The 27,565-nt window shown below is 37.2% G+C and overlaps 1 protein-coding gene across 1 annotated transcript; it reads right to left on the bottom strand.

Annotated features, from left to right (window-relative positions):
- On the bottom strand, positions 1 to 24,784 carry LOC121864962 (A-kinase anchor protein 17A-like). The gene is made up of 11 exons (XM_042364187.1): positions 24,699 to 24,784; positions 20,703 to 20,872; positions 19,944 to 20,090; positions 19,556 to 19,714; positions 18,872 to 19,183; positions 17,029 to 17,177; positions 16,019 to 16,280; positions 14,909 to 15,010; positions 13,785 to 13,925; positions 12,775 to 12,922; positions 1 to 12,011 (listed from the first exon to the last, which is right to left on the bottom strand). Exons 2-11 carry the CDS (start codon positions 20,865 to 20,867, stop codon positions 9,649 to 9,651), a joined length of 3,948 nt encoding a protein of 1,315 aa, XP_042220121.1. The 5' UTR covers positions 20,868 to 20,872; positions 24,699 to 24,784; the 3' UTR covers positions 1 to 9,648.
- Between the last annotated feature and the right edge of the window lie 2,781 nt (positions 24,785 to 27,565).

Genomic DNA, 27,565 nt, shown 5'->3' with positions numbered 1-27,565 from the left:
TGGATATATATATATATATATATATATATATATATATATATATATATATATATATATATATATATATATATATATATATATATAAAACTTAAAATTACTGAACAACAGCTCAGCTAAATCATGTCAGTATGTACTGTACTGTATATACTGCACCATTAAAATATCTTTAATACAAGAGAAAGGAAGCAGTGATGTAAATAGAAAAATAACAGTAGTCATACCTGAGGTTTGGATTGGACCTAGTACAGTACAGTACAGTGCAGTATACTGTACTAGTACTGTACTTATTATCATGTAAATAGGCCTCGGCATCCTAAAGCTGAACTTATCTGAAAATCAAAATGCAATCGACTCCAATGTTTTGTTAAGAAGACTCCTCAATCTGTATGAATAGTGACAATGGTGTTTACAAAGTATGAAATAAATGGCATTAATACCTATACACTTTTCCCTTCACATCATCTTATCATGAACCTTAGAATATGGGAGCAATAAAGCTTACAATTTCTTGACATACAGAAAAAACCCCTTCTAACGCATTATATGGAGAGGGAAATCCGTTAAATGTGAAACCTCCAAATAATAGATTATGGGAGGGGAGTCCATTAACTTGAGCTCCTTTAGAAATGAAACCTCCAAATAATGCATCACCTGTTACATGGAGGCTAAACTGTAAATACCCAACACTAATAGTTTCTAGGAGAGGAATTTCCATCTACCATCATACTGATTAGTGGGTAAAAGAGGTTTTAATGAAGTAACTAAAGCCTATACTAGATCACACGAGGAAAAGTAGCTCCAGTCTCTTTCACCTTAATGTTAACTGCCCTAATGCTGCCTAACCTTACCTTAATTAAACCTAACCTAACCCACCCTAACCTAGCCATGTAGTGTTAGGGTAGTGTTTAATAATCAGTGAAATATGATGATGAACTAATCTTCATGTGATCCCTCATAATTGCAAATGTTAACCCCCCCTCCCCAAATAGCCAAAACAAATACATGTGACTCGTTCAACAATGACCAAATAAACAGCAATCAAACAAGTTTGCTAACTTGATCGATAAAAACAATTATCAAATAAGTAAATTACAGTACAGTATTTGCTAACATAACCAATAAAAACAGTGATCGAACAGAGTGTGCACTTGCATAATTAATAAAAACAATGAGTACCTGTATACACATAATTGCTAAATTGATCAACAAAAATAGCAACTAATCACATACAATACAGGACTTTACTTATCAAATTTACCAACAAAAGCAGTAATACAGTACAACTAGACATACAATGTACAGTATTTCAGGAACTTAAACTTCAAACCAATTCAGTCACTTTTCCTCGTTTTTTTTTAAATTAGTGACACATCTAAGCAGTCAATGTCTTCAAGTACAATCCACAGAATCTTTAGACAGATTTTAGTATTGCAAAAATGTATAAAAGTCTCAAAGTTTTGAAAGTAAAAATTGACAAAGGAAAAAAAAGAATAAAAAAACATAATTGTCTAAAATAAAATAGTAAGCATGCAATAAAAAGTAAACAATAAAATATGCTTTATTAACAATCCATCAAATTTTTTGAGAATTTAGATAACCAAACATAGGTTTTTCTAACAGAAACAACACATTTGCACTACTATGAAGTGGATGTTCTATGCTTAATCCAGTTAACACAGTCCAAAAAACATTAAGGAATATTAATCACACTCTTTTAGATGTACAGTACAGTATCTCAAACAAGTATCTGCCAGGATGGGTACGATGAATTCCGATCGATTGTGGCAATTACATCCCTGGCGACGCAACAGCTTGGGTCACATGTCGCCTTGAGACATACAGTATTTCAGTGGTGCTTCTGGCTTCAGCAAAGCTCACTTTGTCTCTTGTACAGATCTTTAGTATCTCTTTCTTTAATTGGAACCGGTCACATTCACTAGAAGAGGCCGGGTGCGCCTCACTACAGTGAAAACTGCAGACCGGACCTGGACATTTCTGATCCTCATGGGCTTTACCACAGTTACACATACTGCAGGAAAACACTGTTGTAACTTACGACAAATGTGGCTAACACGGCCATACGTCTGACACTGGAAGCATCATCTAGGGTTTGGGGTGTATGGTTTCACCTTAAGGCGGCAACCTTGATAGAGGTAGGCATTTCGAAGCGGTCAAATGTCAATAACAGAATTTGTGAAGGGTTAAGATTGCCATTTTCTTTCTTGTGGAACTTATCCACTTTCACCACCTTTTAGACTTGGAGCTCCTCCAGAAGCTTTTCCTCAAGTATCGGAGCAACTCTTTGGACAATACCGCCCCTCAACACTGGTTAAAGGTGGCTTGTGGAGTACAGGAGGCTGGGGGCACCAAGTACCTCAGACAGGGTACAGAGTCAAACACTCTCCTTGGGGAAAGGAGACCTCCACCAGGAAGCTACCATCTTGCTGAGAGGATACTTTTGATTCTCTCCCACAAATTGTTACTTATAACCTGTAAACATAAAAAACGCCCAGGTCTACTACAAGCTTGCCTTCCACGGTATGGGTAACTAGATATTTTGAAAATCTACCTGCCTGAACACACCTGGTAAGATCTCATGGAGGATGCCAGGGCCAGTGGGTCTCCTGTGGCTCTTATACTTAGGTAATTGCCATGACCCAGAGCCACTTTTATCAATCTGATAGGGCTGCAATGTAGCAATTGATGATCCAAAGGAGGGTCCAGGGAGAGGTGCAGGGTCATCAGGGGGAGTAACTGGCCGAGTTATTTGAGTTTGTTTCTCCCATACAAAACCCGAATTACTCAATTCCCCCACCCCCTCATGCACCACAGAGCCCAACTAGGGGAGGTCAATGCCAGAGATAAAACCCTGGTGACCCCAGGGGTAGCATAAGCAGGTAACCACCAAGTGGCCAAGGCAGCAGCTCCTGGACCATAGGAGTGCCAGGCCCCCTGATGCCCGCTTGACCCTAGTCACACTGTGACCAGCAGATTGACTTGATCGAACCCAACCAAGCCGCCAGTCTAACTGGGGTAGGGGACCAAAGAAGTGTGTTGCTACTACCATAATAGGGCACAGTGTGCTGCGTCAGTCAACTGCCAGGACTCCCAGTATTATGGGATACCATGCATGGCTAATACGTGGGAGAATATTCCAGCCCCAGTAGTCTGGGCTGGGGACGATGTTGCCGGTCTGCTCTCAAAACCGGCAGAAGAATAGGAGCCATTTTGTCTGAACCCTCCCCAGTGACCTACCCAGTTTGAGAAACCCTTTCCTTGCCTCCAAGCATACCTGTGGTCCTGCTCACCGGATCATCAGGACGCACAAGCCCACCACCACATCAAGGCAGCTCCCACGGGTGGAGATGCCATCCGAAATGCTATGTGTAATTTGTGATGTCCCGGAAGGGTTGGTATGCATGGCTCTGTGGCATATTAGTCCTGCTACATTTGGTAACCGAACATCATATTAATTATGCTAAAACAGATACACATTGCATTACTTATGTTAAACTATATACCAAATACCTGTAATTGCATGTCCCAATATCTATCATCTGTGGTCTCATAGTGTTTCACACAGTGTGGACAGATACATTTTTGAGATAATGTTCACTAAGAAGCCTTCAAACTTCAATGTTCTAAACAGGATACTTTTTACTAAATCCTTTTCACAAACTTGGGTAAACGTTTATACACACTTAACAGATAGGTGTACACCAATGACCTCCCCATACAGTCTATGCACTGATGACATAAAATACAAAACAATAATGTGATATAGCCATCAAATTTAGTATACCTGTATAGTACAGTACAGCCAGGAACAGGAGGGAGGAAAAAAAAATCTAATAATGAAGATGATGGAAATAATCATAATCCTGAAATTATAACAGGTAACAGTAATACCTGTACTTAAGAAGGAAAAGAAGGGGGAAACAAAAAAAATGTCTCTAATGTACATACAATCTTCTGAAGTTGACCTGACCATGAGACAAGGACTCTGTGTTCCTTTCTGACAACTGCTATTTCCTCAGTCTATATCCCCCATGGAAAGGAAATTAAACCTTTTATCCCTTCAAGCACAAACATTGGATACCAATCAACTTCATTCTTGAAACTTTAAGAAATATTCAGGGCTACAGTCAAAGTTCTGCATCACAATAACTGGACAATAATGAAATGCTATCTCTATTATCTTTTTGAGACATGTTTTCACCCCTTCACTTTTAATATTCTATTTGGCCAATGCATGACAATTTTATTCAGGGGTTGAAGACCGAATAAAATAATATGTCACTATACAACAGTACACTCATCCATGTCATAATAAGGTTCATTTCTAAAAAACTAATATACAAATATACTGTACAAGAAAATTATAAGTATACAGTGCTATCAATTAATACTTGTACAATACATGCCTTATCATTAAGTTTTCAATAGCCATGAATGTGTACATCATGGAAGCCAAACAATTTTTAAGAGTTTACCAAAGTCAGCAAGCAATTTTCAAGGTCAACAAGACTAGTTGAAACATGAGCAAATTCTACAACTCACAACTGAACACCTTGGGGCAGTAGAACTCCTGAAAGGTACGTACATTAAATAAAACTAATACGGAACATATCAAATGTATCATACTTCCACTTCAGTATTAATAATTGGAGAAAATATGTGAAACACATCCACAAACACAACTGGGGTACTGTACCTGAAGTATGGCTATTACAAATCTTGCCTCAAAATACCAGTGACAATGTTCGATGTCTATCATTACTAAGGTTATTTACACTTTCAAAAGTATACTGTTCCCCTCTCTCCTGCTGAGGCCAATGACTTCCACAAATTGGTAAAAAGTATAAAACCCACTTACCTCAATACTCATTCTGTGACTATACTGTACAGTACTTTTTACGTTACAGGCCACAGAAGTATTGATTCACGATATACTCCGCTCAGCTGTAACCTGTGTCGCGTCAGATGCAGTGTTGCCATTTTAGATACCTGTACACAAAATAGGTAGCTCGCTTTGTGTTCTTTTTCTCGGAAATTTTCTATATTTAAGAAATTGGAGTATAATTATATGTTATTATACCGTGTTGTGTGCACATTTCTTGACGTGGGTATAAAATACAGTACTGTACTTATATTTCTAATTTCTCTATCACTTCCTTAAAAACAAAAAACAAAAACAAAAAACAATCCCCACAAGGAAGACACAAGCCATTCTTTCCAAACTCAATCATTTCATCTTTCCTCGCATGCTTACCTCACCAGTATGTACTTACTGTCTACCGGGGTATCTATTTACCATGAAGAAAGTCTCATACTCCTACAAAATTTCATTACCTACACCTCCCTAACATACAACCTCCTTTCCTTCATCTTAACTTTGGCTCTCTTCTACCTATGTTTCAACAACGTACAGTATTAAGAGAATATTAATGAGATATTTATACAATCATACTTTAGTACATTTATAAAAATCCATGAAGACACTAACAGTAGCACGGAGGAAAATAAAAATGACAAGACCCTTATCATATCATATCATATCATGGGAACTTTACGGATTGACATCATAAGAGAGAGCCCCCAATGTCGTCACACAGGATGGATGGTTGGATGGACAGACGGACAAGACAAAAAACTCTTTAAGTAGATAAATAAATCATACAAAAATATTAGTGTTCTCAAAGTCAATAATCACCAATTTTCCAGCACAATACTTGTATACTATGAGATGCTGCTACCAAACACATTTGTACTATTAATCAATACCTGTGATGACATGTTGAGGAAAGGGTCACCCTGTAAGTGACATTTTAGTGGCAATAAAATTTTAGCTAGAAACCCCATTCTCTGTAATAACTTGCTATACACTGTACAGTAAATTGGAAACAAAATTGCCTAAAACAGTAGAAGTGTACAAATACTGTAAATTAAGAAATTGGTACTGTATTGGGGATTCAACTGGAGCAGAAATACCAAATATGTACAATCTAAATTAATGCAAATTTCAATTTCAATTTAGTTCCAATACTTTCTCATCATACAAATTTAAGTGGGTACCAGTAGGTAACAGAACTGTACTAAGTAATGTTTTTATATACCAGTTTGAGTTTTAATTTCAAACCAATCAATTTGGAAAAAGAACATTTGCAATCATCTAGTTTTTCTCTGTGTAACTGAAAATGCAAACATAACAAAAAATGCTCTTAATTTGAGTAAAGTTTATTTAACAAGTTCTGTAGATTCATTTTCAAAACCCACTATAAGGGCGAACCTGCCTTTTAAACTCAGATGCTTTCAGTTAGTGCACAGCACCTCCAACTTCTAACTCATAATGTGCCTGCCCACTGCTCTACTATGAAAATAGCTAATAAAGTATCCCCTGCCCCCTAAGAACATCAAGATCCAGGTCAACCACCACCCTGATTAGTCATCCAAGGAGACAATATGAGCCAAAACTGTCTAAAATAAGGGGGCAAAATACTGAGCATAAAAATAAACTGTGGCCACGAGTCCAAAACATGAAATGTGGTAATTTCCATGTTTTGGTTACTCCAGGTATAATATACAAAACAGTATTAAAATGCCTATAATTACTCATCTATATTTCAATTAGAGATCTTGCCAAGGAGAACAACCCTACCAAGTTCCATCAGAACTAAATTAAAAACAAGAGGATTTACCACGCTTACAAGTATTTTGTCTATAGACATGGTTTCATTGTTTTGTGGTGAGAGCCTGAGGAAATTTGAGAATATGACCACAGTTGTCAAGAATTCAGGGTAAGTAGGCACAACAGGGTGAGTCGATCAAGAACACAATCTCCCTGCCTCTGACTGCCAAGACATTTTTTTATCTGACAGGCCATTTTCTTCAACTTAAATATGAATTTCCATATACAGTATCATACAAATTAAAACAAATTATCTACAATAACATCACACTTGAACTGTTCTAAATTTTAATAATAAGAGGTAACACTGATACCCATGTCTTTTATCAACATCACATTGTCAGGATGTTAAAAGAAAAATGAAGAGCATGGGTGTGTATGAAGTGAACATTCAGCATGTGTGGACTGTTTCTGTAGCTACATCCCCCTACCAGGCCAAGCTGTGTTATTTTTATTTTTCAACTCATAATTTTGGGTACATATGCATAACTTTATTGATATATTTTACTCTGTTACATGCACACACAATCATTCATAGAAAATGTACAAAAAAATAAATGATCATAATAAGGTCAAAAACACGACAGTAAAAAACATTTCTTACATGCATGAGAGTTAGTGTGCAGATCGTGGGAGGAGGAGGGAGCAGTGTTGGGGATCTCAGCCACTCCAGTCTCCTGTGTGTAATGAACTACATACAATATTGCAAAATAGCAATGCAGTATTTTATATTTTCTTCTTTATTAACATAACTAATTTTAATTTATTCCTCACATTTACTGGTACCATACTACAGTATACATGCAACCCTGGTCCCTAATAGCCTTGGATAATAAGGAGCGTATATAAAAAAATATGTGGTGAAAGTTGCCTGCTGGGAATACACCAACACCCCTCCCCCTAATTACAATGATTCTTATCTGGAAAATTGCCCCGACATTCATAAATTTGTTATACGCAAGGACTTTTAGAACACATCTTTTGCTGACAACCAGGCTTATTCCTATATGGGATACACCACCGACATAGTCCACTCTTCTCCTCAGCAAAATCCTACAACTGTGCACCAATAGGGCAAGTCCAACCTCCTAAAAGAAAAGAAGAAAAAATACTTGTGCTAGCTTACAGTACGTTCTATGAGAGAAGCATACAACACGATGCAGAAAACAAAATACATGTGACACAACCTGCATTTAAAGTATGGTGTACTGTATACTGTATAGTGCTGACGCGGGTTGGCCGAGTTGCCCTTACAGTATACAGCGCAGTAATTCCGAATTTAATAGTAATCAAAACACCAACACTGTATCACACATGCTTCAAAGATATATGGATGAGAAACTATTATACACTGGTTATTCACGGTTTAAACAATAATCATGAAAAATGAGATGCAAAATAATTTTAAGTGAGTAAGTGCTACGTATTCATATCTTGCCTAAATTACCCAAATTTAAAAAAATAAAATAACTTAAATTTACACACATTAAATAACATTACTGTATTATAAAATTATGTAAATAAAAATTTTCCTGAATGATTTTCTTTATTATGGACAGACACATTTCAGCATTTTCCCAAAGGTACTCAGTGTTACCAAACTTGTATACTGGTTCCATACTGTATGCTCTTCCTTTCCCTTTACTGTACAGTATATTATAAAATAAAAGAGTTGTCACTAAAAAACGTGTGTTGTGCAACAAACATTCTTTTCACACCACTGAGTTCACTGGTTCACTGCCAAGTAACTTGACATATATAAAAAGTTTTGAAACTTATCAACATACCAGGTACTTTGTTCACTTTATGTCAAGTTTATGTAATTCCCCACTTTCAAGACACAAGTACTGTATGTACTGCAGAACTGAGGACTGCAAAACACCTTACTTAAAATATATGCATTGTGCTACATTACAGTACTGTACTTATCTTATACAGTCAGATATTGCACACAAATCGACAAACAGTTTACTGCATGATATCAAATTACAATACTCATTAACCTGTCATGATCACCATTCTCTGTTCAAACTGAAAGCTGTCAGATATGGATCTTTAATTAAAATAAAGTCTTTTCGTAATCAAATCCAGCGAGAAACTTTAATTCTTTCTAAAGTTTTGTTTTCCTGAGAAGTGTATTGGTCTGTACCACTGCATGAAATATCTTGTTACACAAAAAAAAAAATTTCTTCATCCAAAATCACATAAGAATTCTTAAGTTTTGATCACTATCACTCTCAATCAGTTCATTCACTACATGAAGCTTTTCACCAATATTACGTAATCTATCCTCTGTAGGAAGCACCATCACTTAACTTGCCAGTCCACAGTATTTTACATTTATCCAGGTTTTCAGAGATCATGCCTTTCTATGATTTGCATTGTTTGAACATCAGTGAAATACTGTAGATTCTTATGTCACTGCACTGATAGCATAATCACGTTTATGCTTATTGTAGTTCTCTCAGTTCTACATACTGTACCATATGCCTCAGTGTCACTGCTCCAACATTTGATAAATTGTTTATTAATTATCTTCCTGTGTAAGAAATGTGCTAAGCTGAAAGAGAAACCTGAAAAAGATCCAATTGTTACACTGGATATGTAAAAAGTGGTTCTGAATGCCAGTCAACTATTCCACGACAAACAAAAACTACATATCTACTACATTAGCACTCTGTGTAACTAGAAAACATTGTCCAAGAAGGTTTAATTCCACTTTTCTAATTAACTTATTTGTCATGTTCTGTAAAAGAGTTTGGTTTAAAATCATTGCAGTAATATATGTCCATGGTTCTTCCCTGAAAGAAAATAACTTTTAGGTAACATGACAAGTTTTCACTTTTGTTTCACTGCCTTTCGAAGTCTCTCCACAATATTCTCTACCAGTTTCATAAATTATACTGCATGTAATTTATAAACCTGAAAGAGTTCCACAACAAATAACTTTAGTGTCTCATTTATCCCCTTTTCTTCTTCTTTTTATGCTTATGTTTTCTTGCATCATCACTTCTTTTATCTCTCTTTTTCTTTCTTCTTTTCCTTCTCTTCCTGCCACTATCACTGTGCTGTCTTTTTCTGTGCAACTCACTATGATCTGATTCACTGTCAGACTTATAACTCTGTGTGGCTTCACTATGCTCGCGTTTCTTTCTGAATTCACTATGTTCAACACGTCTGTCTCTATCTACAGTACGTTCAGGGTCAGACCTCTCCCTAGTTTCATTATGCCTTATGTCGTCTCTAACTCTCCTATCATTACGGACAAATTCCCGACTCCCTCTGGGGTCTTTAGGATGAACGTCCCGTCTCCCCCTCGTTTCAAAGCGTTCATTGTCTCGTCGTCCTTTAGTCTCAGCAAGCTCAATGCTTCTCATTTTCATTGATTTAATCGGAACAAGATGCTTTGATCTATTTTCGTTAAGCTCAATATCGCTATGACGTTTAACATTTCCAAAACTCAATCTGTCTTTCACTGATATCTCCCGTTTATCTCGTTCCATATCAGCTCTTAGAACCTGATTCTTCCATCTCATATCAATGCCAAAATCTTTACTGCCATCTTTTTCATGCATTCTTTCAAAAGCTGGTTTCTCTGTAACTCCATATCTTTTTTCATTAAGGTCCCTTGTCACACAACTGGGGAGTCGAGAACTGCTATCATAACTCTGTCCACTTTTGTTTCTCTCTCCTAATTCACTCTGTTTCTCTCTTTCACGTAGAACCAGGTCCTTTCTAACATCCTCACCTTCCCCTCTATCAAATCTCGGTTTTTCCCTGCTGTATCTCTGACTATAGTCTAAGCCAGGGTCATGCTTTCTAACATCAACCACTTCAACTCTTAAATGTTTTTGTTCGAGCTTCTCTGGTACCCTCCTCTCCTGTGCACAGTCTACTCTATCTAATAATTTCTTGTCTCCTTTATGACTCTCACTATATGGCTGAGGTTTTCTATCAATACTTCCTCTTCCTTTTTTATCAAATTCTCCTGTCCAGTCACTGTTGCCCCTAATTTTTTCCATGCTTCTCTGATCTTTATATTCATCACGTCCTCTGGGGCCAGGATCACCATGAATATCCTCATGTGCATGACTACTGCTCCTGTCACTGGGCGGTGGCACTCTGTGGACAGCTTCTCGTTCCCTAGAACCCTCAAACTCCTTTCGGTCTCTGTAATCTTGTCGCGCTCTCCTTTCTTCAATAGTTCCTTCCTTATTTGCAGTTTCACGATCAGCAACACTCTCAAAATATTTTACATATATATCCTGGTAAGGGTCTCTTCTACCCACATTATCTTGACGCCAGTCATCACGATTGTCATACTGGCCGTAGTAGCTAGGGTTCCCATTACCGCGGCCTCTCCCTCGCCACCCTCGAGGCCAACGTCCACGAAAACCTCTTCTAAAGCTTGAGTAGCCTCCACGCTCATGACCTCGAGGATAATAATTCTGATAATTATTTTCTCCATATTCATCATCTTCATAATATTCATCTTCATAGTAACGGTCTTCTGGATCACTTGACAGTTCCAGGTCACTCTCTCTAAGGTCATTGTAATTAATATCCTCCTCCTTCTTGTTGTTATCTTTTTTCCTGCTGCCGCTTCTTCTGTGCCGCTCGTTTCTGTGTTTGTCCCTTCGTCTATCGGCGGAAAGACTGGACCTTTCACGACTAGAATGCCTGTGCCTCTTACTCCTACTTCTTCTACTTCTAGAGTGAGATCTAGACCGAGACCTGCTATGTGACTTTGACTTGGATCTAGAATGTGACCTTTTGGACTTTGATTTAGATCTTGATCTAGACTTGGAATGTGATCTTTTAGATCTGGATCTGGACTTTGAGCGATATCTCTTAGATCTTGACCGAGATCTGGATTTTGAGCGTGATCTTCTTGATCTTGAGCGTGAACGGGAGCTGGTCCTTCTAGATCTTGATCTTGAGTGTGAGCGTGATCTAGATCCTGAAATGTCTGGATTGTACTCTCCGCTCTTGTACCAAGTTGCTGGGTTTGTTTTCCTTTCAGGGCCAAACTTGTTGTGCTGCCAAGAGCCCCTGAAGCCACGACCCCTATCTCTGAAGCCTCGTCCTCTATCCCGGAAGCCACGTCCTCTCCATGGACCTCTAGGAAATCTCCACCTTCCTCGGCCTCTTCCTCTTCCTCTGTCATATACATCGTCGTGTCCCCAATCTTCGTGATAATGGTAAGGTTCTTGACCCTCGTAATAAGGTGGGAAGTGCTGAAGCTCATTAGGTCTAGCAGAAGGCCAATTCCCAAATTCACTCTGCTGTTTCTCCTCTTCCATCTGATCCATGCGCATTTGACCTGAAATATCAATACCAGACTTAAGATCTCTTAATTGTTTTTCTAATAAATCCATAATTTGTCAGGTAGGAACTGAAAATGTATTCAAAAGTGATATACCAATATACTGTATTTATTCTCTGTATGACACTTTCCATTATGATAAGAACGGTCACAGTAAACAACATTAAACCATCCTGCACTATCAATAACAGTACTGCATTAAGCTGACCTATTACTAGTTTATTATCATCATCATCCTTGTTATCCAGGAGCCAGTTTTCTGAAGATACGAAGATGATAAATAATTTATATTAATATTTAAAAATAATTATTTGAAGAGAATTAATTAAAAAAAATAAAATTTGAGGATTTAAGACACTCCAAATACCTGTACAGTGTAGTGTATATACCTCACCAGCATAACCTGGATATGAAAAGAGCTTCAATGTTCATACCTAATATCTTTTAGTGGTTAAGGTCTCAACTGGTGTGGGCCAGCACCTCTAATTGAGTAAAAAAATGAAATGGGGTCCCACAGGCATGACTACCCATTAGAGGCAGAGTGAATACCACACACTGTATACTAAACCTTCAGTACATAAAATGGCAGCTTGACCAGCATTACACTCAACCACCTTCACTTCCCCAATTTTGTAAAGTTAGGTCAGTACCCATTTACACTTGATTTTATTTTGTAACTAAAAACCCATATCTAGAAAAAATAATAATGGCTTAATCAACACTGGCTCTGAGGAATGCCTTACAAAATGCTTATTCTTACCAACTAGGACTTTAGGAGCATTTGAATCAGAAGAAGTTGAAGACGAATCTGAAGAATCTGAATCAGAGCTCGAGTCTGAATCACTTTCTGATGTGGCACTCGAAATGGAGGAGAGAGAAGCTGCTGAGATGACACTTTGCAGACGAACCTGAAACACATTTATGGAGAAAATAAAAGGGGGGTTGAAGAGCCACTGTAGGGAATGTATGAACAAAAATTAACAACACATACATAACCTAATACTGTATCAGATAATACAAACCAATAATAATGATTCAAGCTGTGGAACAATTAAAAAATATTTAAGACAAGGAAAATCTGAAAACAGGTTCAGGAACAAAGACAATCAGTGAATAGACAATGGCTGTAAATTAGACATAGGCAATTATGGGAACACTACAGTACCCTCCCTTTTCACAATGCTAAACTACTCAGCATCATCCATCTCCAGTAATTCCATTTCTAAACACAACTCTGGTTCTAAATACAGTGATATCTCCGTTAGCCAGAACAGTTGGTGCAGAGCACTTCCGGGAATGAGAGATTTCTGGGTAACGAGACGACTCCCTCAAAGCCAGAAAAAAAATCCCTCATCCCCGTAATTTTCCGGGTAACGGAAAAATGTTCTCGGAAGTTCCAGAAATTGTCCCTTACATCAGCTCTCGAGCCCGGAAAAAAAAAATTCCCCATACCCGGAATTTTCCAGGTATCGGGAAAATTTTCTCAGAATTTTTACGGAGAATGTACCCCTCGGAAAATCCTTCCCAAAGTTGGAATTTTCCGGCTTTGGAAACGATTTTCCGAGAAAATTAAAATTCCGGGTTTGAGGGATTCCGGCTAACGGAGATATTACTGTACCAAGCAGACAATCACAAATGATCACTAAACATGCATTCAAGAACTATGAGGAGAAATGCTAAATAAATCTTCAAATAAAAACTGAAAGACACTGCTGACATATTTAGAAAAAAATAAAAAATAAAAATCTGCAGAAAAATAAAGACACCAACCTTTCCCTGAACTGCCTTCCGAACCTTTTCCCGTTGCTGTTCCATGCGGTCTTCTTCCCTAGACTTGTAGGAACGGACCAGCTTATCCCTCAGCATGCGTTCCTTGCTTGCCATTTTTTCCTGTAGTTTACGTTCCTTTAACTAAGTTTGAAAAAAATAAATAAAAATTTGTTTATCAGCTCATGTTGGAACAAAAGTCTGTGAAATACTTTATCTTCACAAGTAGGAAAAAAAAAGGGGGGCTTTATATCTCACTGAACAATACAGTATAAATGACTCCTGCAGTAAATATAAATAATGAATATTCTCTAAGTGGAGATTTACTAAATTCCCTATGACAAATATAGATAAAATAAACCCAAGCAATAATTGGCAAACCATTGGAATTGTTCCCCATTAAGAATAGGCTCCAGTCATGATAATAGCTTGGGTACAACTTAACCATTTCTTCACCACTTTATCAAACCTTTCCTAACATAATGCTGGAGTGGCCAAAATTAACAGCAACCCCTTCACTAGCTCTCATCCAATCACTCTAACTTGTGTAATAGGTCTATGTATCTATTTGGTTTATCTAATATAGTACAGTAAAACAGACAACACTATCCCTTTCATCTTCTCTTTCTACTCTATTATCATTCCTCCATCAATTATCTCTCCTTCCCTTACACTACAACTCTTCTTTCTCTAATCCTTCAATTCCCTTCCCTCTATTTCTCTTTTTTTATTTCAGTCAAATCTGTATTTAAGTAATTATTAGATGTTTTAATTGCCTGTATGTTGGCCTGGCGAATTAATGCTAAGCATTTACATACCTAGGTATAAAGTTAGACGTCGCATTCTGGACTATATCACAAAAACTGGTTTTTAGAAAAAAAAAAAGGCTTATTCTTAAGTTCATTAATTCAACCCTATGTTCATCCTATTCATTTCATCATGTCACTCTGCAAATCTTTCTATCCCTTCCATTTTCCTGTACTCTCACTCCATTTGTTACTTTTCATACCTTCCCCTTTTATACATTGTACCTTCTCCCCATCTTCCATCCAGTGAAGTCCTATTGTGTACAGGTATATAGCGTGCAGTAATAGAATACCTGATGTTCTTAATAATAACAAACTTACCTCTTTTTTCTTGATTTCTTTGACTTTTTTGCTGTTTTCCTTGTCAATATGTTGGAAGAGTTCTGTCTCTCTCTGATTGGCCACTTGCTTCTGCTTCACCACCTGCAAACAAGGCAAACAAACACCTTACAACCACTTAGTAACTGTAAAAGATTCATCTATCTGCTAAGTCTAATAATGGGAAATATTATAAGGATTTCACAAACAATTGGGTGCTGGCCGAACTGACTGATTCAACTAGCATCTGCATCATTTAAAATTATTGCTGGAACAAAAGTTTTAATTACCTAACAATAGACAAGTTACAAGCCTCACCATAATCATTCTTTGAGCACCTTACTGCCCTTTGATTTTGCTTAATGACTTACACCATGCAAAGCACACACCCCTTGATCCCTGCCTCTTCAATTCATCTGTGGCCCTTTTACCTTGAAGGAAAATGGGCCCCTGTGAGCAAAACAACCCATTAAGGACAATGTAGATACTGTACAGCATACTGTATACTAAGGCTTCAGCATGCAAGGAGACAGCATAGCCAACACTGCAACTTTGCTGCCTTCACTTCCTCAACTTATAAATTTAGATAGTAATTTACAGCAGAGTGCACTGCAATTGCTCTGGGAGTGAATCAGTGACCCAGGAGGTAAGCACAGAATCTACCACAACCCTTTTCTACCTCATTATTAAGTATAAACACAGCTCCTGCCCAAGGCACCAGACCTAGCATATGCCCTGAAGAGAAATGTAACACCAAGAAAATTTGAAAAGTAAGAGTTGTTTGTTGGAAGTAATATAAAACAGCAAGTAGAATTGCCTCCCAAATAAGGAATAATTAATGCTGATTTATACACGAAGCTGAAAAATTTGAATTGTTAAAAGAGGCTCCTAGAGTGTGTGATATCAAAGAACATGAGTATACTGTACCTTAATTGATGATATAAATGTATAGCTACTAAGTTTCCCTCAAATAGTTGCAAAGTAATAAAATAGACACGAGGGCCCCTAAGTTTGAGTAACTGGTAAACAAGAGCATAGATGGGAAAAGAATGAGTAGATGAGTTACACGTGCAATTTGAGCAGAAATAGTTACAACAGATCTACTGTAGTTACCTTAATCCTCTCAAAGAGCTCATCCAGCAGACGAATACTCTCTAACTTGCGCTGAGCCAGTAACAGCTTACGCTCCTCCATGGCAATCTTCCTGGCAAACTTGGCCTCTTCCTCCTCCTCCTCTTTTTTAACCTTTTCCTCTTCTTTAACCAGCCTCTTCTTTCGTCTCTTTTCCTCCCTTGATTTTCTCCTTTCCTCTTTCTCTTTCCTCTTTGCTTCTTTGCGCTCTTCCTTGAGTCTCTGCTCCTCCTCCAGTCGCATCCTGTTTGTATAAAAATAAGAACTTGACTGCTGCAAATTCATCACAGCAACAAACAAAATATAGAACCACACTATTATGTATTCTTAATCTTACAGTCCTTTCCTCCTAAACTACTGGGTGACCAGAACCCAAGAAAAAAAAATCTCTTCACCTGCTGTCATCACCCCTGTAGTGACATCCCCATAACCACTCAACACCATATCCAGCTTCTTCCTGGATATCTAACCCCTTCCATCTAGTACATCACCTCCTTCCTTCCATATCAGTCTTGGTCTTCCCCTCTCCCTCGTATCTACCAACTTCTGAATTTCAAAACACTTTTTATAAACTTTTCACTTCCCATTCACTCAATACAACCATAGCAGGATATCAGTGCTGAACCAACTTAGAACAGCAGGTGACTGCTGTACCAACTTGTACAGCAGGTGACTGCTGTATCTACTCAGCTGCCATCCCCCTCTTTTTAAAGTAAAGTGTACTAAAAAGGTTACTTTTCTGTGTCAATGGTGCATTCAAAGTCATTAATCTTTCAAATGCAATAGTTTCTGGAATCATATGTAAAACAACATTCATAATTGAATTTAAAACTTATGATTAATCATGCTAACAATTTATGACAAGGCAGACCTACAGAAATCTGGGCAAGATTGGACATACTGTACTCTCATCATGTCAAGTTGGGTATTGCCAACTGGGTAATTAACTGCAAATAAGTTAAGTATTCATTTGGAAAGGATGAGGTACAAACCTTTCAGCCTCAATTTTCATTTCTTCCATTTCCCTTTTCCTCCGAAGCTTTTCTTCTTTCTCCCGCTCGGCTGCAATAAGTTTTTCTCGTTCTGCTGCACGTTTTTTTATTGAGTACTCTGACAGGTGCTTGGTGCGATCAAAGTCAACCTGATAAATTAATTGTAATTAAAAACAATGTTTATTTTCATTCACACATAGGTTTTCCTTTAACCCCAACCTTTGACCAAGAGGCTGCTACTCCACTGAAAGGATGTTCCACCACTGACAAGTGCACCCAAAAACTGGGAATTGAACCCAGTTCACTTGTCTTGCGAGGCAAATATTTGCCCACTGAGCTATTAAGTCTTTTTAGATTTAAAACCTGATGCAAAGTATAGCATTGAAAAGTCTTCCCTAAGTATTCTAACAGCCAACAAGCTGTACAAATTAATATATCAGATAATAATCAAGAGCAATATTTATAATTCTACAGGCTGATTTGGCTGTTAACTACAAATAGCATTTATCCTTTACTTATATGTATTTAAACATACCCACTTAAGGTAAAATACATAACTACCCCAATACAGTTTAAAGTAAGACCAAACCTCTTGAAAGTTTTCAAAATGCTTCAAATGAACATATTGTAACTGTGTTTAAAGCAACTTTTTACTTAATGCTGAGATCACAGCATTCGTAAAACCTTTGTGTATTAACTATTTATTTATTTATATACTGGATATAGTATACATGTACACTACAGTGCATATATAATTTTTTTTCAATTCTTGCAAGTTTTTTCCCACTAAGGTGCTGGTCATCTGGATTGTTGCCATTTGTTATACTTGTCATAAGAGACGTGTTCTACTATAGAGTTCCCCTTCCACCACCAGGCCTCAACACACACAAACTTATTTCATCTTAGTTTGTAACACTGGAAGGCTTCACCTCTCAGCTGACTGTACCCTTTCTACCACCTAAAATTTAAATCACCTTTTCTTGATACCCTAGACTCAGAACCTAATTAAACACAAACTAGTTTAGTATAATGTGGCCTACCCATTCTTAACTAACTTAACTTATTCTAAACAAGGTTAATCAATGCAACAATAGGTACTAGTAACTTAAAACTAAACTAACTTACCCAAAGATAATCTACTTTACCCTGACCACGTAAAAAAGTTTTTGTATGGAAATTTAGACCCAGGGATTAATTTGACTCCCTTTTCTCACATCACTCTGTTCACTCAAAGATCTTCACTTAGGAGCTCCTTCAGTATTCAAGTATTTCAATACCAACAAGTTATACTATGCTCTCAGGGAACCCCTCTCCTTAAATAGGATACCAGGTACTGTATACGAAGAATCTTCTCCAGTTATTTCGCTAACTAGCCATCTTTAAGTCTATGAGTATTACATGTTCCCCTTAAGTAATCTTCAATCACCTATTATGTATTACTTCACCTTTAATCATTACTAAGCCTCTATGTATTATTCCTCCCATCAACATAACAAAGTAATATTCCTCCACACTTCACCTCTAAACCCTTTGGTAGTCCCCCTCCATCACCCAGGTCCAAGCCTCTAAGAATTATTTCCTCATCAACAACCCCACACAATTAATGTTATTGGTTTAATTAAAATATTAAATAGTTCTACACTTACTTGTATTGTACTGCTAAAACATGAAGTATAACAGAATACGGATTCCCACAATATGAGAGAGAGAGAGAGAGAGAGCGAGAGAGAGAGAGCGAGAGAGAGAGAGCGAGAGAGAGAGAGCGAGAGAGAGCGAGAGAGAGAGAGAGAGAGAGAGCAAATGTCCTTACATACTTGATAACTACATATAAAATATATCTTACCCTGATATTAGCACTCCAAGCTTTGTCATTATTACTAAATACCAGTTTCTTGCCCTGTAAGGCATGCATACACTTTGCAAATCCAATATATTCTTTGAACTGCACATAAGCCTCAAATATCAAGTCTTGGCCAAAGCTGAATGTATGGAGGCCATTAATGGATGCTGACATTTTCTTGCGGTACTGATCACACACGGGAATGTCCACAACTCTAACTTCTCCAAAGGTGGACATAACTTTACTTAAAACATAAGCACTGGGCATGTTCGTGGTGGTGTCACTGTAGTGGGCAAACCAACGGCAAGGAAGGTCCTGCAAGAAACAAGAAAAATCATATAAGTGATAAAATACTGTAACACTGTTTGCATCTATTTATCTACCTATATCTTGGTCATCAGTGCTTGTTACAGAGGAAGGTAGTTCTTACACAATAATCTTTAAAACAACCAAGAGATTATCTGTGAAACTTACAAAAACATACACAGTATTATTCTCACATTCATTGAATCACCTTACTAATTTTCAAGAAAACACTTATGTAACTAAATTGGGTGGGCAATATCAGTCGTTACTCATTCATCTCACTGTTAAAAAATAAGAAGACATCTTTAGCTGGCCTCAGAGTGGAAAGAATCACACCTGTGCTCATGATTTTCAGGAAAACGTTTGTGTAACGTGACTGACCTGAAAGTGGACAGTATCAGGTCTTTCCCCGGGCTTCATCTCATTCATGTGCTTTGCATCCCTGAAGAAGCAGTCCCAGTCATGGCGAGATGGGAAAGGAACTTTGGCTTCTGTGGCTCGAATCTTTAGCAAGTCAGAGAACCCACTCAGTTTGATACCCTGAAAATGGAAATAACATGTACAGTACAGTATGCTAAACAAACACAGTGGGCAGTAACACAAAACAGTACTGTACTGATATATTTTTTATAAAGGGACGACCTCTGGCTATGAGCCACCCATAAAAACCTTGTATCATTAAGTTTCAGAAGATAAGGGAAAGAACTATAATTATCTTAAGTTAAACCTACAGAGAACACAATAAAAGGAAAACTGAGGAAACATTTACCTTTTGATCAATTTTTCCTATGACCTGCATCAGATTCTTTCTATTTTCAATTTCAGCATCAAACCTGAGGAACTCTAGTGTGCTCTTTGTAACCTTGATCACAGAAAACACTTCAGGCAAAATGGCAGTTCGCAGCTTTTCCATAACCTGAAGGTAAACCATAAGACATAATGATGAAATCTTTTTTATGTATCTTACTGTTATATGATGCAATCCACTCAAGCTAGATAGTTTAGCATGATCATAATCTTTGCAAAGCTGTGGCCATTCCTACAAAGGGAAAAGTGGATTAATCCCTGCCAATCCTGCCTTATACCTAAGAGACCCTAATGATGTGTTAGGCTTCAACGGATATTGGATCCTGCTCATACATAAGATTATTACTGACGTACACATCATTATCTTACTCATTCCTAAATTTGTGAACTCTTTAATAGTAATAACTGGAGTGCAGACACAGAACTGGATTATAAGTATCAAAATGATAAATAATAATTCCAATGTTGAATAAGGGAGAAAAAAGAGACAAAAGCAAGAATATGGATTTTAGAACAAAGGTGAGTGCTGTGGTACCTGTTCACAGCAAGTAACAAATATTGGTTTAGTACATGTAATGTACGAGTAAAACTTGAAGTACAGTAATATGTACTGCATACTGTACTGTGCAATGATGTACGTACAGTATAGAATATATATGATAGCTATAGATTATAATTTACAATGAAGATTCATAAACATCGTCATTATTAAATTCCTTACCTCCCAGTTGGAGATGGACTGACCCGACTTGAGCTGTGGTAGTGTTACGGTGATACTGAGGCGTGCTATAGGTTTGAGATACAGACCCGAGGTTCGAGACATCTCCACACAATCACTTATGTCTGTACAATCCTGTACATTCTTCAGAGGTTGGGGCTTCTCCATTTTGCCTGTGTAAATTAACAAATGTTTACAAAAAATCCTCAAGTTATTAAAAATAATACTTACTCTACTAATAATGACAAAGATCAGAATTTATTCTATTGCACAGAGTAATGTACGTGTTCCTATGTACAAATGTGTAATTTAGGGTTTTCCCTAAATCAATTTGAAGCAATTCAATACACAGTACAGTACATTACATACTGTAATGTGATTTTTGGGGCACTGAGTTTTCTAGATGGGTTATTCTCAATTATCACAATTATAATATCCTGCTATTCTACTTGACTGTGATTCCCAATTCCCAGCTACTGTGGCAAATACTGAAGTCAACTTGTCTACTGTATATAACAGTAGCTGCATATGTACATATCAAAACTTCATCTAAAACAAATTTCAGGCTTTAAGTGTTATTTATGATACAACAACTGGAGGCAACATCACTATGAGCTGGTTGAGGATGGTGTCTGAATTGTCATGTACAGTACAGTGCAGTACTTTCTGTGGGTGGCCCTTGATATTGGTACACTTAATAAAATTACTTTTGCACTGCATTGTACAAAATTTGAGGAAAACTTGGCCATAGCTGTGGAGAAAGGGACACTGCAATCAAACTAATGGTATAGTTGCCTGACCTTACACCTGATACAGTGGCTGGTGCATTTTGTGAGATTCAGCAACTGTTTACATTGTATTAAAACTCCCAGAATGGTTCTAAGGAACTCTCGATACTTGTAGTAGCCAGACTAAGGATGCTAGATAAACATTCCTGAGAAGAGATATAAGGTTAAGTGTTTTATAAAATTAGGACTTTTCTAGGTTAGGTCAGGTTTTCAAGAGTTTGTTTGGTGTTTTTTTTGTATGTTTAATCCAATATTTTTCCTTACCTTCAGAGCCCTGCCCACATTGTTCAAATCATGGTTGTATCTGATTAAATATGTATTTGCCCCAAAAATAATGGTCACATTTGTTCAATTCACAATACTGTAATACAAATATTCATCCCATTTTCTTCTACAGCCCATACTTCACTTTAATGACTAAATGGTACCATGAAAACAGCTATTAAAGTGAAACGTTAATGTGGTGAGTATAGTTTACATGCTAAATGGGTCAATTGGTACCAGCCCTCAGACACTTTCACCCCCTATAAACCCCTAAAAAAATTACAACCACTTATTCACACACATTAATACAGCATGTAGAGTTAATAATAACTAACCTTTGGACACTCAATGAACTGCTTAATGAGACTGTTTGTTGTCATCCGAGGCAGGGGAGTGGTGATAGTGCCCCCCTGCCCCCACACTGCTCTGCTTCCCCAGCACCACCACCAACTGATCCTTCAGTCTCAAATCCAGTAAAGTCTAGTGGTAAATCATCTAACAGATCACACACAGGTAAAACTCATTATCATCAACAGTGTCGTCATCTCCCTCTCGAATGTCGACACACCACACCTCCTGTTCACATGCTTTGATAAAAACAAACCGCTCGTTGACAAGTGAGATCATCAAGATGGCCACCCAGAGTGACTATCAACTTGCGTTACTGATTGTTATTGTGTTGAGGTGTCGCATTTCCTTCTGTCGTTATTGTGATGAATTGTTAATGCGAAACTCGTTAAAGTGAATTATGTACTGTATAGCAAATGTGCTGTTCTCGGACATTACAAAAAATAATTATAATTAAAATAAAAGGTTGTCGACGCTTCCCCACATCTCAGTAACAGTAAATTCACAATACTTCTCAAGTTGTCTGTATACATGTGTAATTTCTATTCGTGTAAAATAATAGCTTACAATTTGTCACTAATACCAGCGACTGTTAGTGATGAAACGGATTTGATACTGGTGACGAAATGGGGTTTTGATGACGAACCGGGTTGATGACGAATGGAGTGTATCCCTACCAGCTTAAGGTTAAGTTAGGTTAACTTGAACTTTTATATAAACACTTTTTAACACATTTGCCATAACCACGACAGTATCCACTATAAAACACAGTGATATATAACATGAGGTAAAAATGAACAAAATCGAACAACTCCTTCTGGTGGTAGCAGTGGAATACAGTCCAACTTGGCCCATTGCCAACTTGGCCCACATCCTAATCGGACCATCAAATAGCAACTCGGACCATCTCGGATAACCAACTTTGACCACTTTGGTTAATGAACTAGGACTAAAAAGTAAAAGTTTACACATTTTTACATGAATGATAAAAAGCAGCATAGATTGTAAGGGGGGGAATTGATTTGTTATTGTTTCATTCTATCTTAATAATATATTAACGTACATATGTGGAAGAGGTGATCTTTTTTATTTTATATATAATTTTACATTCTATATTTAGTTCACAATTAAGATCACTTTACCTGGAGACCTGACAACGACACCCTCACAAAATATGACGGTTGCGGATGACCTGATCACGAGATCTGAGGTTGACGAGTTCCACAACAATTTAAATAATGAGTTACTTAATGCACAATGGCAGAACATACCATACAGAAAACTCGGATCAAATAACACTGAACCCAAATGGAAAAATAATTATTTAAAGAATATTATTGGCCAAAGAAAGGCTATAGGTTGGAGAATAAATCGTGAAGTTTACCTCCGAGATTATTATAAGGTATTGACCAGTAGGGTTAAGACCGAGATAAGAAAAGCAAAGAGGAATAATGAACTGAAGGTAGCAAGGGCGGCGAAGTTAAACCCCAAGGGATTCTTTCAAATGCATCAAACTAAAACACGAGACAAGATTGGACCAATACCGGCGAGCTAACTGATAATGACGGAGAAACGAGCAATAATCTGAACAGGTATTTTTCAAGTTTTCACCACCGATAATTTAAACATGATACCCGAGGCCATGATTATATACAGAGATAGTGAAGAAAATAGATTAAGCGAGATAGTGGTGACTAGTAACGACGTTAGTAAGCAAATAGACAAGCTAAAGCCAAATAAGTCACCAGGTCCAGATGAGATATTTGCCCAAGTATTAAAGGAATGTAAGGAAAAGCTTAGTATGCTCTTAGCAAATTTGTTTAGCATGTCATTAAAAACGGGTGTAGTACCATAAACCTGGAGGATAGCAAATGTGATACCGATTTTCAAGAAGGGAGATAGATCACTATCCTCTAACTACTGTCCAATCAGTTTATCATCAATTGTAGGCAAATTGCTGGAAGCAATAATTTCAAACCCTATTTGAAATCACCAGGAGAAGCACAAGTTACGAATGTGAATCATGGTTCATTGATCAAGTTCTACTAACATAAACTCATAAAATTCGTCCTTCATACTGATTGAACCCTCGGTATTCACTCATTCACCCTCTTCGTATTTCAGTGAACCAAAAGAGACATAAAACATATCTCAACCCATTCCTGAACCTCTAGTCAGCTACTTGTTTGAAGTGTGCAAGGTGGGCCGAGTTAGTAATGTGTGGACCCAGTTGGTTATTTAAGATGGGCCGAGAGTTGTTCTCATACATTACCATTTTTTCTAATGCCTGTGTCAATTTCCTTCAACATAATGTCTTGTTTACCTACTGTTATTCTGTAGGACAAAATTTGGAAAGCACTGTACATTTACACCTCGTAAAAATATATCAGTAGTTTACAAACAACTACGAAATGAACTAACTAAATATAACACGAAATATAATCATAAACAAAATTTCAGGTCAACCCAAAGACTCCCCGACCTACAACATTCCCCTGCCCTCACAATCACACATCGACTCACAATACATTAAAAAATGTCTTTCATATTGCCTACAACACCTTCTGTAATGATACAAAAAAACCAGCAATAATAATACCTGCAATAAACTGTTAAATAAGAGGAGTAACAGTATTGGTTGGTGTCATCGTCCGGCGTCGTGTTGTTTACCTGCACCAGCGCCGCCACCGTCAGCCGCCTCAGCCCCGCCAAGTTCAAACACAAATGTTAGCTTATTTTTATCCTCTTCGCCACTGATTGGCCTCTTAATCGCTTGGACGGTCGGTCATGTCTCTGTTACACACTGTTAGCAAGTACTTAGAATGTACTAGCCCCAATAAGTATCAAAAAGGTCTACCTGTAATCCTGTATCTACCGGATCACCTGAAGAATTCCACCTCAGGTAGGGCGGGGGTAGATATTCTTCAAGTAGACACTTTGGGGTAGAGATCCTTCAGGTATTCCATAAGTTTAATGGAAGTTATGTGCACACAACTAGAGGTGGCTATGCCGTGAGTTGGAGGCCAGTGAAGGATCTCTACACTGTTTCTGATAGTTATTTTGAAACTCAGTATTGTTCTCGATTCCACAGCTTGGGTTGCTAGACTGTTCCTTAAGTCTGCTACTGTACTGAGTGAAGTAGTACAGTACAGTATTGAGTTATGTTCGTCATGTATGATATCTTGCCAGGGTTCTTGAATGTCTGAGGTCTGGACAATTGTCTTATTTTAAGTAATAATCATGATGACTTAGTTCGAGGATCACTATAGCCACTCAGTGTCGCATCACATTCTCTTCACTTTTTCTGTTACTCAGCACACATTCCTCTATATGATGTGCATGAATTATTATTGGTTTCCCCTTTATACAAGAGCCTGTAGCACTTAGAGGCTTTACTGAGCTCCATATGCTTTCTGTTATTTCTATTTCTTTGCCATTCTTCCTATTCTAAGCACAACATGTACCTTCTTGTCATCCATTTTATCACTTAGCAGTGCCAGTAGCGTGGTTAATCTTTAAATGAAATAAATTGTGCTAGGTTAGATTAGATAGGCTAGGTTAGGTCAGGATAGCTAATGCTTGGTTAGGTTAGGCTACATTAGTTTAGGTTATGTCATATTAGTATTGTTAGCATTAGGTTGGATAATTTGAAGGTGAAATAAATAGGGTTAATCTTCAGGTTACTTTAAGTTAGGTTATCTTTAGATTAGATTAGGTTATGTTATGTTGTATTGGATTAGGTTATGTTATGTATTCATTTGGGTGGATAGTTTTAAAGTGAAATAAGCTGGAGAGGGAGGAGGCAGTGGCAAATATTCAGGTGATCCAATGTTGTTACAGTGTGTGTGATGAGAAGAGTTTAGGCAAATTTGAAGTGAAAATATGATTGTTTCGGAAAAGAAAGAAAAAATAAGAGTCATGAAGAAAGATGATAAATATGAATGAGAGAGAAGTTGAAAGATGGAAGGAGATAAAAAAAGGAGGAAGAGGAAATATGGAGGAAGGGATAAAGGAAGCAGGAGTAATAGAGGATGAGGAAGAAGCAGAAAAGGAGAGGACTATGAAACAGAAAATCAAAGAGAAATACAGTATAGGAAATGAGAAGAGGAGGAGGAGGAGTGGGGAGGAAAATTTTCAATAGAAAAATGCATTCAAGGGAAGAAAAATAGAATAAAAATAAATCAGAAAAGACACACATACGGCTGAAAGTCCTCCCTAAAAAAGTAATTGATACGTGATATTATAAATACTGTAAACCCTACAAGGAAAATAAAAGAAAAATATATGTCATACAAATATTTTTAAACTTCACTCCCCCAAAATTTATATAAAGCTATAAGAAATGAATCATAGTGCACATGCTAAACTTTCCTGATAAAAACCATTAACCAAAAAATAACATTCAAATTGTTGTTACAATATGTACTCTTGTCTAAAAACAAACGCATACCTCACTTAGTCCTCACGATGTTAACTGAAGAACTGAACAAGAATCAAATCAACACTGAAAGAGGTCATTAGGGAGATGCATTCCCAACAGAGTTATTTCTTACATATGAGGCTTGGGATACTAGTGACAGTGCTAATTAAAATGCAGATAATAACCACAGTACTGTACAGTAAGATATCTCACAAATAATAATTTTTTTTTTTTACTATAACATCAGTAATTATTGACAAATACTAATGGTTGATGTAGCCAAGTGTAAGCCATCCACCTGACACTCCCCCACTTCAATCATTGCCTTAACACTTACTTTTTGTCACATTTCCAGCACTACCACCTGGAGGCCTTTTTCCAGACATTATGGATCTAAGATGCTTACAAAAAGCACATGAAAATAAGGTGAAAAGTGAGACCAAGTAGGAGTAAACATCGATGGGCAGCATTCAAAACTAGTTATGGTAAGGGTTGATTGTACACTCGCTCCAAAATGTATCTTTACTATTTTGTGCGAGACAATATGACACAATGGACGAAGAATTTTGACAACCCTATTGAGACAACAAGAATAGTGGTGTTCATTTTGAAATTCATACCTTTTGGAGCGAGTGTACATTGCTCTCACTGGCTAAATGACTATAAGGAAAGATGGCCATGTAACTTTTGAAACACTTAAGAGTTTTCATAATTCTTTTCTTTTATAATACGGTATTTATTTTCTGCAGGGGTGGTGCTAAGTGAGGCATGAGTGTAAGTAGAAGTAGTAAATACAAAACATATATGAAAATTAAAAAAGTACAAAACAAGTCAATCAATTTCCTCAGATTTCACAATAGAAAAGACTTCTCTTCTCAAAACTCAAAGCTGGTGAGTACAGTACAGTAAATATATCAGAGATGGACCTTTATCCTTCACACTCTGCATGTAAAACAAGTACAGTACAGTACTGTACCCATCTTTCTATACCCATATCTTAGGTCCAGATAATTTTCTAAAAAATCTTTTTCTTGCAAAAGTTAGTT

This window comes from Homarus americanus, unplaced genomic scaffold (genome assembly GCF_018991925.1).
Source record: "Homarus americanus isolate GMGI-L3 unplaced genomic scaffold, GMGI_Hamer_2.0 scaffold2539, whole genome shotgun sequence".
NCBI classification, from domain to species: Eukaryota; Metazoa; Arthropoda; class Malacostraca; order Decapoda; family Nephropidae; genus Homarus; species Homarus americanus.
The sequence above is the reverse complement of the archived record's forward strand: the minus strand, read 5'-3'. Positions and strand labels throughout refer to the sequence as shown.